Source organism: Ovis canadensis, chromosome 11, assembly GCF_042477335.2.
Source record: "Ovis canadensis isolate MfBH-ARS-UI-01 breed Bighorn chromosome 11, ARS-UI_OviCan_v2, whole genome shotgun sequence".
NCBI lineage: Eukaryota > Metazoa > Chordata > Mammalia > Artiodactyla > Bovidae > Ovis > Ovis canadensis.
Window position 1 is genome coordinate 43,221,569 of NC_091255.1, and position 19,364 is coordinate 43,240,932.

Genomic DNA, 19,364 nt, shown 5'->3' on the forward strand with positions numbered 1-19,364 from the left:
TTAACTGTGAGAAACACAATTAGGCAAAGCACTTTGCTCAGTGCAGCGCTGGCCCCGGGGGATAAGAGGATTAGCTGCACCCTCGGGCTCAGCACTGATGTTCTGATAGTCCCTGGGGGGCTTCGCTAGCCCCATAGCACCTTCTCGTAGGCAGCACTGGGCACAGGCCCATCCTCTCTGGGCAGGGGGCTCACAAGCAGGCCTCTCTGTAGACCTGGGCACAGCCCCGCTCTGTCACTCCTATCTCTGAACACTGAGGTCTCCCCTGGAACATGGACACATAGCTGTTGATCTCTGGGGCCTTCTCTCCCCTTCCCTGCACCCTCCCCGGAACCCTCCTGCACCCTGCCTGTGGCCCCACTGGCCGCCTCTGCCCTGGACCCCTCACCCCTTTCCTTTCTGTGTTGCTCTCCAGTCTCGGGAGGGGATCTTCGTGCCCCACGCCTCGGCTCCTCGCTGTCTGTCGGCAGGAGTCCTGCCCCCACCTGCTCTGAGCCTCGGGCTGTGGACTGTGGGAAGCGCCCCCCGAGGGTCTCCTGCCCACCCTCCTGGGGTTGCACAGCAAGGGGTGGGTGGTGGGCACAGGACCCCAGGCCACTGAAGCCTGGCTTTCCTCCAGCCCCACAGCGATGTGTGCTGTAGGGCCCCGGCCGGGGCTGTGGAGCCAGCTGAGGTCCATCCACGCACAGCACCCTGGATGATCTGGTGGCTGAGGGAGGGCGGACTTCCATGTGGACAGGCGCTGGAGAAGGCTGGACAGGGCAGAAACCAGAGCAGAGGCTGGTGGGCAGGGGCGGGGGTAGGCTGAGGGGAATTTCCCAGTGCAATGGAAGTGTCCTCTGCCTCAGTGAATTTTACTTTACCTCTAAATCTGCCCTGAAAGAGTCTCTTCTTCTAAAATAAACTACTCTTATCTCAGAAAAAAAAGAAAGAAGCCTCCTGGCCGGAGGTGCTCGTGCTGGGCTGACACTGACGTTGATGTTAGTGATGGTGTTGGTGGTGTGTCCCACCCAGCCCGCCGATGCCGAGGGAGGCCCAGCCAGCTGCTTATTGAACCCACATACCCGCACAGCCACCCAGCTGTCGCCAACACGGCCAAATTTCCTTGCCGGGGGCTGAAGTCCATGTAAATATTGATCAGAGAAGGAAGCTTAGGTTTTGGTCTGTTTGGTTAATAGTTGAAGAGCCACTTGCCCCTTGGCTGTGTTCCCAGTGGCTTCATACCGGTGGGCCTTGTTTCATTTAAAATTTTAAAGAGATCCTAAAATGCTGTGTCATTCAAACACTGTAAGTGCAGAAGGAAAACCTGCTCATTTAGGTGATTCCCCGAGGACCCCTCTCAGTAAGAAGTCTCCCTGTCTGTTTAGTGTATTGATTATGTAAAACTTAAAAACGGGCAAAGAGAATTTTAGAACCACTCTGTCAATTTGCACCAAAAGCCTGTTAGGATTTTGGGTTGCTTTAGCAAAGACCATGTCGTTGGGATGCGCGGCCCTGCCAGGCCTGGGGCTCTTGGGCCATGCAGCCACCACATGGCCTACTGAGGATGTGACTAGCTTTCTTGTGGGGGTGCTGGGGGTCTTACCTGCTGCCTCCAGGTGGGCATAGGTGGGGTGTCTCCAGCACTGGCCCCGTCGTGGGTCCAGGGAGGGTGGGTCAAACAGGGTGGGCTGCCGGTGGGGCCTCACAGCTGAGCTGTCCTCTGAGGAATTTGCCAGTTGAGAGCCTCCAGACCACCCCACCCTAGACCCTGCAGTGGGAGGTGGAGGGCAGCTCACTGCCCCCGGGGTAGCATGATAGCAGCCCCGGCCCCTCCCTCAAGTTCGTTCATCACATCTCCTCTGCAAGTCAAGTGTGTCTAAGACGTCGCTACATAACTCAGGGTCTACAGATTTTCTAGTATGTTTTCCTCTAGAAGTTTTGTAGTTTCAGGTTTCATATTCAGACTTTTAACCTGCTTGTGTTCATTTGTGTACGTGGTCTGAGTTACGGGTTCTGCGTGTGACATCCAGCACCGTTACCCTCTGTCCTCTGAACTAATCGCCCTCGCATGTGGTCACACATCAGTTAACCCGACACACGTGGTCCTACTTCAGGACTCCCTGTCTGTTCCGATGGTCCATGTGTCTGCCTTTGCACCAACACCACAGTCCTGATCCCGGTCGCTTTATAACATGGCTCAAAATCTGCCGAGTTGGCCCACCTCTGTTCTTCTTTTTCATTTGTTTTGGCTATTCTGAGTGCTTTGCATTTCTGTGAGAATTTTAGAACCAGTCTGTCAATCTGCAGCAAAAAGCCTGTTAGGATTTTGATTGGGGTAAGTTGAATCTATAGACCAATCAAGGAGAATAGACTTCTTACTAATGTTAAGCTTCCAGACCCACGGACACTCTATTTTTTTCAAGATTTTTTTTTTGATGTGGACCATTTATAGAGTCTTTATTGAATTTGTTACAGAATCGCTTCTGTTTTATGTTTTGTTTTTTTGGTCTCGAGGCTTGTGTGATCTTAGCTCCCTGACCGGGGATCAAACCCACATCCCTTGCTTTGAAAGGAGAAATCTTAACCACTGGGCCGCCAGGGAAGTCCCTCTTCGTTTATTGAGGTCTTTTCTCAAGTTCTTAGTGAAGCTTCAGTTTTCGGGGTGCACACCCTGCACTATCTGTCAGTTTCATCAGTTTGTGTAGGTGATTGCGGGTCGTACGTGTTTCAGTGGACATGAGGTCTTCCTGGTCTATGGGAGCATCTGGGGTGATGTCAGCGGCTGGGTTTTCACAGGTGCCTTGCGTTCGGACAAGGGTGTTCCCTATCACACCTCCAGTGCTGACCTTCTGTCAGGAAGGTATGTTGGATTTTTGTCAAATGTTCTTTTGCGTCTCCTAAAGCGATCATAGTGTATTCTTCTTATGTAGTTTGTTTATATGGTGAATTACACTGATTGGTTTTCAAATGTTAAACCAACTTTTCACTCCTGGTATAAGCCTCACTTGGTTGTGTGATGTATTATCCTTTTAGTATATTGTGGATTCCATTGGCTAATTCGTTAATGTTTTGTCTAGAATTTTTGCGTTTTGTTCGGGAAGGGTCTTTTTCTCTAGTTTTTTTGTGATGTTTTGGTATCTGGTAATGCTGGCTTCATGGAGTGATTTGGGGAGTGTTCCTTCCTTTTCAATTTTTGGGAACAGTTTGTACATAATTGGGATTATTTCTTCCTTAAATGTTTGGTAGGATTCACCAGTGAAGCCCTCTGGACCTGGAACTTTCTTTTGTGAAGATTTCTGACTCTGTGTCAAAATACGTGGATGGACGTAGTGTATGCTGGTTGAACCCTCTGCTTCATTTCCTGCACAAGCTTTGGTCAAATTTACCAGTGTAAAGTTTTTCATGTATCCTTTTTTGCCCTTTTAATGTCTGTAGACTCTAGCCTTGATGTTGAGAATCTGTGTCTTTTTTTTCTTGCTCAGTCTGAGTAGAGGTTTTAGAGAAGCAGCGCTTGGTTTCATTGATTTTTCTCTAGTGTTTTTCTATTTTCTATCATCGATTTCCACTCCACACTTTCTCCTACTTACATGGGTTTCATTTTCTCTCCTTTCTCTAGTTTCTTGTGGGAGCTGAGACCAGTGACTGGGACCTTCCTTCTCTCTCCCGTGGGTGTTCAGTGCCATAAACCCTCCCAAGCCGCAGCATCCCACAGACGTTGGTATGTTGTGCTTTCATTTTCACTCAATTCAAAATCCTTCTTGTTTCCTTTTCCATTTTTCCTTTCCCCCAGGAGTTGGTTTTTTGGGAAATGTGTTACTTGGTTTCCAGATGTTTGGGGATTTTTTTCAGAGAGCTTGTTCTGTTATTAATTTCCGATTAACTCCATTGCGGTCAGAAAACACACGTTGTGTGATGTGGAACTCTAACCGTGACTTGTTTTACTTCCCGGAATGTGGTCTATCTTAGTAAACGTCCTGTGAGCACTTGTTGTTGAATGAGGTCTTTTACAAACGTCAGTATACCGAGTTGGTTGACAGTATCCAAATCTTTATCCTTGCCTGTTTTCTCAGTACTGAGAGAGGGGTATTGAAGTAACTATTTCTGTTTTGCAGATTTATCTTTTACTTCATGGACTGTAAGCTCTGGCATCAAGTGCATGAATGTTTAGGGTGTTATGTCTTCTTGGTTAATTGTGAAACAATCTTCTCTATCTTGGTAATAATGTTTGCTCTGAAATCTACTTTGTCTAAAATTTATAAAACCACTCAGCCTCCTTTCCACCCCTGTTAGAGTGACTATTGTGCCAGCCTGTTGTGGTTAGCTGGTTTGAATCTTTATAAGTAAAGTGTATTTCGTGTAGCCAGCATGTAATTGGATCATTTTTTATCCAGTCTGACAATCTCTGCCTTTTAATTGAGATGTCTGGCCGTAAGCATTTAATGTTTTTATTAATGGGGTGAGACTTAAATCAGTATCCTTCACTCCTTCATGTCCAGTGTTTGGAAAGCCCTTATATATTTGTCTGTTTTGTGTGTGTGTGTGTTTCAGGCGAGTGGGTAAATGCCATCCTTCTTGGCTAGAAGTAGAAAGGACAGCAGTAATAAATGTCACTCGATACTCGGTGCATGTTCAGTTTTTCTCGATTGTGTCAAAACTGTCTTGTTCCAGTTGGTGTGTATGCATCAGGATCCAAATGAGGTCTGCACGTTGTACTCGGTGGGTATTGCACTTGGTGGACGTGACTCCTGAGCCCCTCACTTCCCTCTGTGTCATCTACTCGGGGAGGAGTGAGTCACTTGTCTAGTAGGGTGTCTGGCTTTGGGTGATTACATCTTTGTGATAATGCACCCCACTCTGTCCAAGGGACCCATTCAGTGGCGGGGCGGCAGCTCTGAGAAGCAGAGCAAGGAACACGCTTGGTCCCACCGCACCTGGTGGTCCCCGAGTGTGGGGGACAAGTGGCGGCCTGGGTCTGTGGTCCTCCCACTGGCCTGCAGGACGGGTGAGGATGTGACTCCATGGCTGATTTTGAAAGCATTACCTCATCAACAGGAAAAAAAATTCATGGCCTTTCAATCTGCATCTTGACATACCACACCAGAAACAAGGTTTTGTGCCAAAGATAGCATTTTTGGAGAACAGCTGAGCCCCTCAGACAGAAAGGGTACTAGGCTAGGAGCTGAGGAGCCACTCAGATTCTCCTCTTACGGCTGGGTGGCCCTTCTGGTCACTCCTGAGGAGCCCTGGCTTCCCCACATATAAATGGATCTCACCCCACCCACCCCAGGCTGGTTTTGAGTGTTAAGTGAGCTCAGGTAAAAACACTTAAAATTGTCAGGTGCTGAGTTGATGTTGGTGTGATTTTTACTGTTGGAATCTTGACATCCCTGGGTTCTTGGAACAGTGTGGAAGTCCTATCCATCCTTGTAGCTTGAGCCTGGGGTCCATGTGTGAACACAGGCTGCTTCCTCTGGCCGAGGACACTTTACCCTACGAGGACCTCTCGTCACCCCTCAGTGGACCCCACCTTGGTCCAGCTACTCTGGAGGGGGATGGTCCCCCAGGCCCCCAGAAGGAACCATGTGCAGGTTCCTGTCCTGAAAACTGACCTTCCAGATGCCCTCCCGACTGAGAGTGAGTCGGCCAGCTGGTTTTCATGCCAGAGAGACAGGCAAGGGGATTGGGGATAGTAGAGGCAGGAGGGCCCCTGGGGAGCCCCCTCCCACTTTGCTCCACCATTAGCTGCAGAAGGGTGAGAGTCTGGGCCTGACGAGTTTGGAAAAATAAAAGGTTTCTGTGGCTAAAAAGTGAAAGCTCTGGGAGTGTAGAGTCGAGGGTCTGGGACAGTGGGCGTGTCCAGTGGGAGGGGGTGGCGCTGGGCTCCCCCCAGACTCCCTCCCCTCCACAGTCCCAGACCCCACGTCCATGGCACGTGTGATTCCGAATGTGACCCTGGGTGGGGGAGCCGAGCTGCTCAGGGCCGAGGGGCTCAGCTGCCCCCGGGTCTCCTGGCCTCCTCCTGCTTCAGTGTTCAGCCACTTCCAGAAGGACTTTGTGTTCTGTTTGCACAGGTCATCCCCCCGCCGTGGAGGTGGGCCGAGACCCTTCCCCGTACCCCGCCCCTGCATGACCCCTCCACCATGTGACCCCCTACTCCACCCCCCCAACAAGGGCCCCTTGGGTCTCAACTGCTCTCTCTGCACGTAGGTTGCGAGATGGGAACACAAGACCCGAAAGCTGAGCAAGGCCTTCGGGTCCCCCCGCCTGGCCTGTTACACCCTGGGTGGGGCCATCCTGCTCTTGAACGTCCTGCGCTCCCACTGGTAAGGACCCCTCCCCTCCCCCGCTACCCCCCACCCAACTCCAGGCCGCGCCCCACCCCCACCAGGGAAGAGGTAGGAGGCGCCTGGAGCCTATGCACGGGGCCGGGTGGGGCGGGGGGAGGGGGGGAATGGGCCGGGGCTGCTCTGAGCCCATCTCCCGCACTGGCTCTGCTGGCTCAGGGAAACCCCCACTTGGGCTCCACCTGGAGAGGTGGCCCCACACAGCGAGCAGTGACCTGGGTGGGGGGCAGGGCAGCTAGGCCAGCTCGGTGGACTCCTCCACAATGGGGTTGGCTGCTGCACACCTCCTTCCTCCCCCAGTTACTCTGAAAACTCAGCTTATGGAGGGGTATGGGGGGGGGTAGACCCAAACAGCCCCACCTGGTGGGCAGCCCAGTGCAGGAGCCTTTGCAGGCACTCTGGCCCTTTTGAACGGGTGAGCGAGTGAATGAATGAATGAGTGAGCGCAGAGCATCCCCCATGGCCCTTTCTCGCTGGCTGTCACCACGGGGGCATTTAAAGCTCCTGAAACATCGCATCTCAGGAGACGGGACCTGCTGCCTGTTGCCCTTCAACAATGTGCTGTTTCTACTTCTTGTGTATTCTTGGCCTCCTGAGTCCACCATGTAGGGGTAAAATACCCAAGACCCCAGGCCCAGCCCCGCCACTGTTCCTATGGGGTGGAGCTGGGTGGTCCATCCTACCCTGCAGGTGGGCTGCACCAAGGTGGGCGGCCAGGTGGGCATGAGGGGAGTAGAGGGGCAGAGGGCAAGGTGATAGCCTGTCTGTCTGGAGAGCTGATGGGGTCCTCCATGTGGCCCCGACTTGAACCCCCATTGGCCTGCAGAGGCCAGCAGAGGCAGGTCTATAGACAAGCTGCTGTCCCTCCCATCCTACCACAAGGCTGGCGCTGGCAGGACGTATCGTGTCCTGGGCCCTTGAGAGGGCCTGGCAGAGGAGAGACCCAGGCCCAGCCCCTCTCCCTGCGTCACTGTCAACCTTTTGGCTACGGCTTTCCCCCCAGACGAACTAACCACCCAGGGAATTTGGGGGCAGAGAAAGGACCCCTCCACCGCAAGCAGGCCTGTTTTCCCTTCTCCCCTCTATGATCCTCCTCCTGTTTGCCCCCTGCTGACAAGTCTGGCTGGGGTTCAGGGGCAGGGCTTGTGGGAGTCCTGCCCCACTGCCGCCCCCCAGCATCCTTCACCTGTTGCTTTATGTGGTTCCTGCAGGTGGGTTTCCTGTGCCTGGGTGTGGGTGTGGGTGTATGTGGTAAAAGACACATTACTAAAATTGACCATTTCAGCCACCCTGAGGTATAGTTTTGTGACATTTAGGACCTCTCCCTGGGAGTGGTGTCCGTCAGTCAGCTCACAGGGCTGTGTCCAGCCCACTTGCTCTACAGACAGGAGAGGTGGAGAGGTGGGAGGGGGCTGAGCTGTGGCCCAAGCTGCCAGCTCTCAGATCCGCGGGTTTATCAGAGGCCAGGGAGGGTGCAGGGGTGGGGCATGGGCGCGGCCACCGGGCACCACACGGGGTGTGCGGCTCTGAGCCAATCCCAGCAGCTCAGCCTGGAGCTGCGGGGTGACCCTGAGCCCAGCGGCAGGAGAGGTGGGTGGAGAGCAGGGGGCGTGGGCAGTGTGACCGGGGGCCAGCTGTGCCCTGACACATGTGCCGCTGTTTGACAGGTCACTGTGCAGGCCTCTGCCCGTGGTGTCGTGTTTGCTGTTCAAACAGATGCTTCTCCTGCCTCCCTGTTCCCCTTTCTTCACTTTGGGGAAGGGGATTGCTTTTCCTGGTTGATGAACACAGACTATGATCCCTTCTGCCTGCCATGGACTGGCGCCAGGGAGGTGCTCAGGGGAGAAGCCTCTGTTCTCCAAGAGCTGACCGTAGTCTGAGGAGAGAGTTATAGGGAGGCGGGCTTTAGCTCAACCTAAAGAGTTTGTCCCATCACTTCATGGGAAATAGATGGGGAAACAGTGGAAACAGTGTCAGACTTTATTTTTTGGGGCTCCAAAATCACTGCAGATAGTGACTGCAGCCATGAAATTAAAAGACGCTTACTCCTTGGAAGGAAAGTTATGACCAACCTAGATAGCATATTCAAAAGCAGAGACATTACTTTGCCAACAAAGATCGGTCTAGTCAAGGCTATGGTTTTCCCAGTGGTCATGTATGGATGTGACTGTTGGACTGTGAAGAAGGCTGAGTGCCAAAGAATTGACGCTTGAACTGTGGTGTTGGAGAAGACTCTTGAGAGTCCCTTGGACTGCAAGGAGATCCAACCAGTCCATTCTGAAGGTGATCAGCCTGGGGATTTCTTTGGAAGGAATGATGCTAAAGCTGAAACTCCAGTACTTTGGCCACCTCATGCAAAGAGTTGACTCATTGAAAAAGACTCTGATGCTGGGAGGGATTGGGGGCAGGAGGAGAAGGGGATGACAGAGGATGAGATGGCTGGATGGCATCACCGACTCGATGGACGTGAGTCTGAGTGAACTCTGGGAGTTGGTGATGGACAGGGAGGCCTGGTGTGCTGCAATTCATGGGGTCACAAAGAGTCAGATACGACTGAGCGACTGAACTGAACTGAAGGAGTTTGACGACATCCGGCTAATGGAGTGGACAAATGGAGATGGAACTTGCTCTGCTAGAAAGAGCCTGGCAGGGTTGTCCAGTGGTTAGCACTCCTACGTCCACTGCCAAGGGCGCGAGTTCAATCCTGGTCAGGGAACGAAGATCCCACAAGCTGTGGGGTGTGGCCAAAAGAAGGAAAGAGAGAGAGGGAGGAAGGGAGGACGCAGGGCGGGTGGGCGTGCTCATGACGGAGGGCGAGTTGGGTGGAGGCATGAGTCCAGAGTCTCCTTCCCTCTGCAGCGCTAGTCACCCTCAGACTGAAAACCCTGCTGTCCTGCAGAGTCTAAAATGTTGTCATTCATAATCTGTTTCTAAAAACCACTGTCACAAGTCAGGATTTCTGGCTTCTCTGGAAGCAGGCACCAGTCCCATATTCTGGTCACTTCTTCTGTGGTGGCCCCTCAGCAGGCCACTTGACTCACCCTTGGGACTCGCCTGAGACCCCTGGACAGGCTACTCTGGGGGCCTGGGGGCAGGGTGGGTGGCCCCTCTGTGTGGCGGTGACCTCCCCGCCCTGCCTGCAGCTTCACACAGGCCATGCTGAGCCAGCCCCGGATGCAGAGCTTGGACAACCCTGCCGCCTACCACGTGGGCCTGGCGCTCCTGGGAGTGGGCGGCGTGTTCGTCCTTTCCAGTTTCCTAGCGCTGGGCTTCACCGGGACCTTCCTAGGTAAGACCCTGAGTGCAGGGGGCCGGGGCCCTGCTCCCCCCAACTCCAGGCCTCAGCCTGCCCTGCTCAGCATGGGGGGCCAGACTCTCAAGCCCCAGCCAGCTGCATGGCCTCCAGGACGGGACGGGCTTCTGTCACTGTGTTCAGGTCTGATCGGGGCTGGTGCAGGTCTTGGGCTGGTGACAGGTGGGGGCGCTGGCCCCTCTGCTTGCCCGTGGCTCTGGAGTTTGGGGTTGAGAGCCTAGTGCTGGCAGGGCTGAACGTCCTACAGACACCAACTCCCCGTCTGGGACTCTAGGGGGCAGGAGCAGGGCGGCTGATGTGCGGAGGGGCAGTCGGGCCAGAGCAGAAGGCCAGCCAGGGATCACATCCCTTGAGTCCCTGAGGGCCATGCAGGGGACTGGGGTGTCCTCCCAGGAGGAGGGTCCCACAGGGGAGGTCCTCTGGGGGCCAAGGAGCAGGTGGAGATCATTGCGTGAGCCTCACAGGGGTGGGGTGAGGGAGGGAGCCAGGGGAGGGAGGGGTGGTGCTGTAGCCAACCTCAGGAGACCAGGGGTTAGCAGCCCCACAGCAGGGGCGGGGGAAAGGGCAGCCAGGGTCTGGAGGATGGAGAGGGAGGGGCCTGGAAGCCACCTGGGGGGCCCCAGGAGAAACAGCCTGGAATGTGGGCCCCTCAGGCTCAGGAATGTAGGTCAGAGTGGCCGAGTCCCCGCTCCCCCACCATGAGCCACCCCACCCTGAAGCAGACTTCTGTGCCACCGGGAGGAGGCTCCCCGGCCGCGAGCCCTCTGTCCCCAGACAGTGGTGATGGTGATGCAGCTGCTACTCCTCCAGGCCCACCTGTGCCTGGAGTGCGAGCGACAAACCAGGGGGCCCTAGTGAGCAGCGCTGCTCCCTGTGGACCATCCCCGGGCTGGGCTAGACTGCGCTGGACACTGGATCTGTGTCCGCTGCCTCTCGGACCGCCACACCCTCCCCTGGGAAGCTCTGGGCTGGCTGCAGGGGGAGAACTGATCTTCAGGCTGGTGGCCCAGGTGGGGGTGGCCCAGCCAAGGGAGGAGGGGGAGGTGGAGCAGAGATAATGAGTAGGGGTAGGCATGCTTTAGACGGTGGGGGCAGGTGAGGGGAAGGTCGAGAGGAAGTGCCACGAGCCGAGGAGATGGCAAAGAAGGAGAGGTGTCCAGAGGGCGGGGAAAGTCCCCAAGCAGAGGGGACAGAACATGCAAAGGCACAGAGGCAAGAGCAGGTGGGGACGCAGCCCCTGGGGACCCCCAGTGCCTGCACACCTCCCGCTGGATGGGGCAGCCAGGCTGTGACCCTCCTTCCTGCCCGCCCTGTTTGCAGGCGACTACTTCGGGATCCTCAAGGAGGCCAGAGTGACTATGTTCCCGTTCAGCGTCCTGGACAACCCCATGTACTGGGGCAGCACAGCCATCTACCTGGGCTGGGCCATCGTGTGAGTCAGCCCTCGTGCCCCTGGAGCCCAGGGCACTGGTCAGGGCTCCTTTCCTGGGGAGTTCCTCACTGGTGGGAGCAGAGAGCATCCTAGAACAAGGTCGGCAGACTTCCTCTTAAAAGAGCAGGAGGCTCCTGGGCAGCAGGTGACGGAGTGGCCGTGGTTGCGAAATTTGAATTTCACGTCATTTTCACAAGTCACAAAATATTCTTTTGATTTTCTTAAACAATTACAGATATAATGGGGGGGGGGACCTTGGCCTAGGGACCATAGGCTGCCAACCCAGTGGCAGGGAGGCCTCCTGCCCGCAGCCAGCCTGCAGGATCCACGCCCCACTGACTGGGGCTCCTCCGGCCAGCAACCCACAGTCCAGGAGCCTGGCACACATGCCCCCCAAGGCATCTCCTGTCTGTCCATTTTCTGGATTAGGATTTCTTCCATAGAAAGGTTTTCTTTGTAGAAAGAATTCTGCTTTTACTGAATGCTAGAAAGCAACTTTCCAGGAAGGTCACAGGTGCCCCCAGAGTCCAGAAGGACGATAGGACCTAAAGGAACAAACTTCGATGGTGGACCGTCTGGAGTTGATGTTCCTCCACCAGCCCCACCTTCAGGGGTTGGGGGGTACCTGGGATCCAGGCTCTGGGCTTTGAGTGACAAGGAGCTGGAGGGGAACTTGTGGGTCTGCTGGGACCCCCCGCCTGTGCCCACTTCAGACCAGGAAGCCCCCCACCCACCTGCCTTCAGCCTGGCCTCTCTCTCTTGGACTGGGGCAGTGGGATCCAGGGAGGCATGCTGCCCCCACAGGCTTACCCACTCCCCATAGTGTCTCCTACTTGAGACTGGCAGAGCGAACCCCACAGAGGTTCTTCTGCAAACTTCCCTGCCAGCACACCCACCTTTCCTCTCACTTTCACTCCCAGTCAATCTTTCCAAACCCAACTTGAGGTGTCCCCTCCTCCAGGAAGTCCTCCCTGACCTCCCACAATATGAACACACACACAGGTTCTTCCTCTGTGCTTAGACGGGGCCTCCCAGGGCAAAATCACAGAGTGGGTCTTCTCTGTCTCCAGGAGTGAGAGAGGTTGCCCCCTCTACAGGGCTGTTAGGCCAAGGCTCTCAAGAACACATGAGGAACCCTAGGGGCCCAGGCTCCCACAGGCCCCTCAGGAGGGTACCAGCCATGTGGTGATGAGGGGCCTCAGTTGTACAGGGGAGGGAGCCCTTCCTCTGAGAGCCCATTAGACATACTCCATTACCCGGGGCTGCCAGACGCTGACCCAGCAGGGCTGCTCCCAGGCCTTCCCAGCCCATCTGTCCCCGACCTGGGGCCCCACAGACAGAGCTTCCCGTTGGCCCAAGCAACCAGGTGTGTGGAAGCCCCAGAAGATCCAAGGCACTGGGATTCCTGGGGCACCAGCTCGTCAGCCTGAGTGAGACACCCCTCCCCAAGGTGCACAGCTGGGTCCCTGCGACTCCCCCACCCCACCCCACTCCAGGCTCTCGGCTCTGGCACATGGGTCCCTGTGAGCCTCAGTTTCCTCATCTGCAGTGTGGGATGATCACTTGCACACGGTTGTTCGGTGACAGTGCTTTCAAGGTGGGAAAGTTCACACAGACAGAACAGAGAAGGGCATTTGGCTCCCGTTCAGGGTCTGTGCCCGGCTGACAAGAGACCGGCTTCCCAGGCTGGGGCTGGCCACCTTAGGGATACTGTGGCCACGGAGCCCTGGCCCTGAGGTCCCCTGCTGGGTTGGGGGTGGGGGAGGTGGGAGGCACTGCCCACTCCAGGAAGCAGCACCAGGGCTGTGAGCAGGGGCTCAGGAGGGCAGATCTCATTTCAGTCCCAAAGCATCTGTGCCCTTGGCATGTCCTCGTGGCAGTGCCGAGGACCAGGTGGCCCAGCTCACCCTCAAGGTCGATTTGAATGGAGTCCACAGAATGGAAGGTGGGGGTGTCATAGGGGGCACTTGGCCTTCACTGTCCCTGAAGCCCCCAGAGAGACAGTGTGAGGTTCTGGGGAGTGGAGGTGGGCAGGCAGAGGGTCCCTGGGGGGGTACCCATATGGCTGCCTTGAGCCCCCCAGCCTGGGCCTCATGCTCCCCTCCAGCTCCTGGGCTCCCCAGGGGCTCCTCTTGTCTCCTCCTAAACTGTCTGGATGTGGGGGCGTAGCCCCAGCAGCGGTCACCAGCAGAGAGCCCGTGAAGGGGCTCACTGGACACTCCACTTGGCTTTGGGTGCCCTGGCCCCATTTCTAGAAAACAGCCTGAGAACATGGCTTCTTGTGGGCAGAGGCCCCATGACCTCCTGTGCGGAAAAAAAACACGCCGACTGCTTGGGTGATTCGGGGAGGCCGGTCGTTCATTTCTCCCTGTGTTCTCCCTCCACTCTGTCCTGAGTCTCCAGCTGCAGCTGGAGGCCTGAGGCCCGGGCCTGGACGGGCAGTGGTGAGGTGGGCCCCCGTCTGAGAGAAGGCTGGCCCCCGGCTTGCCCCTGATCCAGCGTTTCCCTGCAGGCACGCCAGCCCCACCGGCCTGCTGCTGACCGCGGTGGTGGCACTCATCTACATGGTCGCCATCGTGTATGAGGAGTGAGTAGGCGCTGTCGCGGGCTGGGGACGCCGTGTGCCCGTGGGACCTGCACTGGGCCTTCCTCTCCCTACAGGGCCTCCCTGTGACCTGGCAGCTGGCCATGGCCAGGTCACTGTCAGAGCAGCAGATGGGCAGCTGACCGGGTACAGGACAGGCCTGGGAGCCAGGCTGGCAGCGCTGGCTCTTTCTGGTCACACACGGACCCCCAACCCTGTCCACCCTGGGTGGGGAGCATGGGTGGCAGCATCAAGCTCAGCACCAGCTGACCGAGCCTCTCACCCCTGCAGGCCCTTCACCGCCGAAATCTATCAGCAGAAAGCCTCCCAGGCCTGCAAGAGGAGCTGATGGCCACGGCCACTCTGGGAGAGTTCCCACCTCAGGCCTGTCCCGAGCACAGGCCCCTCGAGGGGGAGAGCGGTGCTTGGCGAGGACTGTCTAATGCCTTGGAAACATGGCTTGAGGGCTCTGGACAGGCGCCTTGTGGCCCCAGAGCGCCCTGCCCTGCTGTCCGCCTTGTCCTGACTAATAAAAGGCACCTGACCCATCCCCCTTTGGTCTCCATCTGTCCAGGTCAGGGAGGGGCAGGCTGGGGTCTAGGAGAGGGTCCATGAGCTGGGATGGGTGCCGCCATCCACACTGGACAGTCGGGGGACTGTCCAGGCCTTTGGGCCTCCGGTGCTCCCCGCCTCGCCCCACTCTGCCCTTCCGGGGGACAGCCCAGCCTCAGCTTCCTGGGAGGGAAGCACTGAGCCCCTCCCTGGCATCTCTAGTTACTCTGACATTTCTCTCCTAATGACCCGTGGACCTCATGTGGCCACAAGGATCAGCAGCCATGGGGTCCCGGGCCTGTGGTCAGGCCTGACCGCAGAGCTGTGGGCACAGGGTGGAGCCCTTGTCCAGGCCCAGCCTCACCTGCACAGCCCCTGGCTCACCAAGGGCACAGAACATACTTTACTCCCTTTGGGATGGGAGACAGGGGGCTCCACCTGTGCACCTGGCCCCCTAGCCTCAGCATCCTCACCTGTGAAGTGGCCCCTGTAGCCATGCTCACCCTGGGCGCTGTGGCCAGTGCCAGCTGGCCTTGCCATGGAGCTCCTCAAGGCTGCCCTCTGGTGTCTGGGATTCAGAGGTCTCAGGGTTCGAGGAGCTGAAGGAGGCATGGAGGCAGGTCTTACCAGTGCCTCTGCTTGCATACCTGCAAGGATAGGAAGCTCACCCCTGTGGGCACCTCTGATGTCCTGGCCCCCATGGCCTGAGCTGTCTCTCTGTCAGGGCAGGACTGCCTGACTCCTGGATCACGCAGCTGTGGGAGTCAGGCCCGGGGCAAGGAGGGTCTGCTATGATGGGAAAAGCCCACAGCTGAGGAGGAAACTGCTGGACAGCTGTGACCTCGGCTGCGGAGGCAAGGTCAGAGGGGAAAGCAGCTCTAGTTAGCTGTGTTCTCTTCGTCAGGCCGTGGCTGTGAGCTGGGGTGACACAAGACCCTCTGTGCAAAGAGCTCCTGGGGGTGATCTCGGGCGGCAGGCCAGCACTCTGCATGCCTCAACACAACTTTCAGGAACCTTCTAAACTGCTCTTTACCAGCAGACCAGGCCATGGTGGACACTTCCTGCCTTGGGGGCCAGCTGTCTGCTTCCAGCCCACCCCCAATATTTTACCAAATGGTTTAAAAGTTTCCCATTCCACTCTGAGCCAGAAATTTGCTGCATTGCAAAGAAATCATACAGGCAGGTGCCCAGGCCCAGAAAGCAAGACCATCGGTATCATCATAAACCTGGGCAACCTAGAATTAATGCAATGGCTGGAGAGTGGGGGCACACTCTGGGGAAAGAACGGCAGGTGGGCTCAGGGCCTAATGAACTTAGCTGACTTGAGGGACAAGTCCCAGAACCTGGCATCTGTGGGTGGAGTCACGCCCAGGTGCTGGGAATTGAGGTTGAGAACCCAGGCTGGGCTCAGTACCTGCCACTGTCACCAGCTGGAAGGGGCCAGAGGAATGAGATCATCCCAGTCCTGACATCTGACTGGGGGTTGGGGGGAGGAAGGTTCTGACTCTGGGCTCGGTCCTGGCCCACTGGCCTCCCTAGGGAGAGCTGGACCCTGAAGCTGTGGGCCCTGGGCAAGTCATTCCCCTGCCTCAGTTTCTCCGTCTGTAAAATCGAGTTAGTAATAGTTTCCACCCCTCAAGCCTGCTACGAAGAAGGACTTAAGGACTGTGCCTGAAAGTGAAAGTCACTCAGTCACGTCTGACTCTTTGCGAACCCATGGACTATACAGTCCATGGAATTCTCCTGGCCAGAATACTGGAGTCGGTAGCCTAATCCTTCTCTAGCAGATCTTCCCAACCCAGGAATCAAACCGGGGTCTCCCGCATTGCAGGCGGATTCTTTACCAACTGAGCTATTTAGGGAAGCCCAAAGACTGTGCCTGGGATGGGATAAATGGGAGCTAACATTTTCCTGGCTCTCCTGCAAAGGGCAGGAGATTCTGCTGGAATCCCGGTCACACAGGGCTGCCTGAGAAGACCATGAGAGTCCAGAGGCCCTGTGCAAACCTGTGTGTGGACTGGTACCCTGTCACTGCCCAGAGCTCGGCCTGTGTGGATGGGTTGGTGGCACTAGGTGATAGCCCTGGCTTTCTCCCAAATCAGAAGCAGCACAGCCCAGCCTCGCCTGTCACCATGGGGAGCAATGGCCTTTCCACCAGTTCCAGGCTGCAGTTGGCCAGCTCCGGCAGCCTCTTCCCAGGCCTTTCAGCAGCAGCCCACTCCTAGTTACTGATCAGCCTGCTGCCCCCTGGTTTGTTCTGCAGCCTTGTGGGTCATTTACCATTGTCGTTATTACCACAGCCCTACACTGTTTGCAAGTTCCCAACCAGAGCCAAAGCTCCATTTTTCAGGAGAGGAATACCAAGTCCAGAGAAGGCCAGCGACTGCTGCGATGCCCGCGCAGCATTCAGGGTCATCCTGGCTTCCAGACTATCTCCCCCCAACTAGAAAGTGGAAATGCTGGCCCATGGGACTCCAAAGGCACAAGACGTTATGGGGAAGGGAGGGAGGGGACATCGGCCTGACTACTGAAAGGCAAGCCTCTGGTCCTTCCAGGCTCCAACAGGAACTCCTGCCAGGAATCAGCGCCTCTCTGGTTGGGAGAAAGGAGCTGAAAATTCAGCCTGCCGTGGGGCGCGGGGTCCGGAAACTCCGGCTTCGCAGATTCCAGCCCCGAGAGCCGAGCTCCGGGATCCCGGCTCCGCCGGCGGGGCTTCGGCTGCCCTCTGGCGGCAGGAGCGCGCCGCGCCCACCTCCCGCTGACACCGCCGCCCGGGACGCCAGGGGGCTGGGCCAGCCCCGTTCTCAGAGCTGGTCCGAAGGTGCGCAGGGACCCGGGCACGGTGCCTGGCACCTGGCACACACCTGCCGTCATGCTGCCCAATGTTGTTATTCTCCGAGGAAAGTGCGTTCCAAAGAAACCGTGCGCGTGTGAGTCCTGCGGTGGGGAAGCGGGGGCGGGGGCGGGGGCCGGGGTCCTTGCAAGGGGTCGGAAGCACAGCCGGAACTGGGTCCCCGACGCCCTTGCGGCCGCTGAAGCAACGGAGAAGCACAGGGTCCGCGCGCCCGCAAGCCGGAGGCAGACGCTGGGCTGCTCTTCCCAAGTCCCGCCAGCGGGAGAGGGCAGCGGCCAGCGGAGGTGGACGGAGGCGGCAGTGGAGCCCGCGGGAGTGCGCACCGTGACGCGCAAGGCGCGGCGGGGCGGGGCGGCCACGCGGGCTGCATATAAGGGCGGTGCTGGACGCGCAGAGCCAGAGCTTTTGTCGGGAATCCAGAGCCCCGCTGAGCCCAAGCCCGAGCCGGCCGAGCCGAACTCTGCCCTGCGCTCTTCTCACGGCCCCGCGCCCGGCCCCCTCGGTCCCTCTGCTCAATGAAACTGTCTGCGATGATCAAGAAGATGTGCCCGAGCGACTCGGAGCTGAGGATCCCGGCCAAGAACTGCTACCGCATGGTGGTCCTCGGCTCATCCAAGGTGGGCAAGACGGCCATCGTGTCGCGCTTCCTGACGGGCCGCTTCGAGGACGCCTACACGCCCACCATCGAGGACTTCCACCGCAAGTTCTACTGCATCCGCGGCGAGATCTACCAACTGGACATCCTCGACACGTCCGGCAACCACCCGTTCCCCGCCATGCGGCGCCTCTCCATCCTTACCGGTGAGCCCGGGCGGCCAGCAGCGGGCATGGGGAGGGAGGGCGCCGCCTCGGTGACGGGAACCCCTTGTCCCGGGTTGCGCGGGCTGGAGGCGCGGTCCGCCCGCCACTATGGGCGCTGGAGAGGGCACCGCAGTGCCCCTCGCGGCGGCCGGAGCCCCCGAAGTCAGCCCGCCTCAGCTGTCCCCTGGTAGCCGCCCTCACCCTCTTCCGCTCTGTCCCCCGCAGGAGACGTGTTCATCCTGGTGTTCAGCCTGGACAACCGCGACTCCTTCGAGGAGGTCCGGAGGCTCAAGCGGCAGATTCTCGACACCAAGTCGTGCCTAAAGAACAAGACCAAGGAGGACGTGGACGTGCCCCTGGTCATCTGTGGCAACAAGGGGGACCGCGACTTCCACCGCCAGGTCGAGCCGCGGGAGATCCATCAGCTGGTGGGCGCCGACCCCCGGCGCTGCGCCTACTTCGAGATCTCGGCCAAGAGGAACAGCAGCCTGGATCAGATGTTCCACGCGCTCTTCGCCATGGCCAACCTGCCGCGCGAGATGAGCCCGGACCTGCACCGCCGCGTGTCGGCGCAGCACAGCGAGGCGCTGCACCAGAAGGCGCTGCAGGGCAAGAGGCTGCGGCGAGCGGGCGGCGACCGCGACGACGCCTTGGGCATCCTGGCGCCCTGGGCGCGCAGGCCGAGCGTGCACAGCGACCTCATGTACATCCGCGAGAAGGCCAGCGGCGGCGGCCAGGCCAAGGACAAGGAGCGCTGCGTCATCAGCTAGGAGCCCCCGCCCCACGCGGCCGCAGAGCCTCAGGAGGCCCTGTAGTTCGAGTGTCCAGGCCACGTGCCCCAAACCTCGGGCGTCTTCCTTCCCGGCGCCCCAGCCCTTGCACCGGGGAGACTCAGCGAAGAGAAGGGACCGTCATCTGCTCGGGGAAGGAACGAAAACTGGCTGAGGCCCGACTCCCCCCACTTCCGATGCCCATTGGCGCCCACCACTCCGTTTCTCACAAAGCCCTAAAAATGGGGGCGGGGGTGGAAGTTAAGCTTGTCCTGCCGGCAGGAGGAGCAGGGCATTATCTATGTGATTGGGGGTTGCCATGACAGCTGGCCTGAAACCGAGGGTGGGGTCAGATCATAGGGAGTGACTTGTTTACATGTGTGTGCAATTGCACAAAGCAAAACATAAAACTTGCACTTTATAATAGAGTTCTGGTGTCACCCTGGACATGAACAAGATCTTACCTAGGTGTTTGTACTGCGTGTTGAGTCTTTAAAGTTATTGTTACTGGTTTTTTACTATAAAATAAAGTAATTTAAACTGGAAAACCATGCTTCCTCTGGCTTTAGAAATGGGGGAGGAGGGAGGGCAGGTCTCTACTTCTGTGGAACTGGACTCACTTTTCCCAGAGCTGGAGATTAACCCTGGCCTGAAAACAGCTCCCTGGAGAGAGGCCCCAGAAAAGCTCCCAACAGCTGGAAGCCCTTCTGTTTAGGAGCCATTCTTGAGAAA

The 19,364-nt window shown here is 57.5% G+C and overlaps 2 protein-coding genes across 25 annotated transcripts in view; both read left to right on the forward strand.

Annotated features, from left to right (window-relative positions):
- PEMT (phosphatidylethanolamine N-methyltransferase) overlaps window positions 1-14,205 on the forward strand; it is a 39,092-nt gene extending 24,887 nt beyond the window's left edge. For all 23 annotated transcript variants that reach the window (XM_069543016.1, XM_069543017.1, XM_069543015.1 and 20 more), the window contains 5 exons: window positions 6,190-6,305; window positions 9,470-9,615; window positions 10,960-11,071; window positions 13,584-13,658; window positions 13,947-14,205. In XM_069543016.1, coding sequence (XP_069399117.1) covers window positions 6,190-6,305; window positions 9,470-9,615; window positions 10,960-11,071; window positions 13,584-13,658; window positions 13,947-14,004 — 507 coding nt within the window. In that variant the 3' untranslated portion in view covers window positions 14,005-14,205. The remainder of the gene's footprint in view (window positions 1-6,189; window positions 6,306-9,469; window positions 9,616-10,959; window positions 11,072-13,583; window positions 13,659-13,946) is intronic.
- Window positions 14,206-14,951: 746 nt separating this feature from the next.
- On the forward strand, window positions 14,952-19,180 carry RASD1 (ras related dexamethasone induced 1). 2 transcript variants are annotated; one of them, XM_069542997.1, is made up of 2 exons: window positions 14,952-17,862; window positions 18,088-19,180. In XM_069542997.1, the coding sequence occupies exons 1-2, from the start codon at window positions 17,577-17,579 to the stop codon at window positions 18,630-18,632; spliced, it is 831 nt and encodes a 276-aa protein (XP_069399098.1). In that variant the 5' UTR covers window positions 14,952-17,576; the 3' UTR covers window positions 18,633-19,180. The 2 variants fall into 2 exon arrangements, with proteins under 2 accessions (XP_069399098.1, XP_069399100.1); XM_069542999.1 differs by having other exon boundaries at window positions 17,478-17,862; window positions 18,162-19,045.
- The last annotated feature ends 184 nt before the right edge of the window (window positions 19,181-19,364 follow it).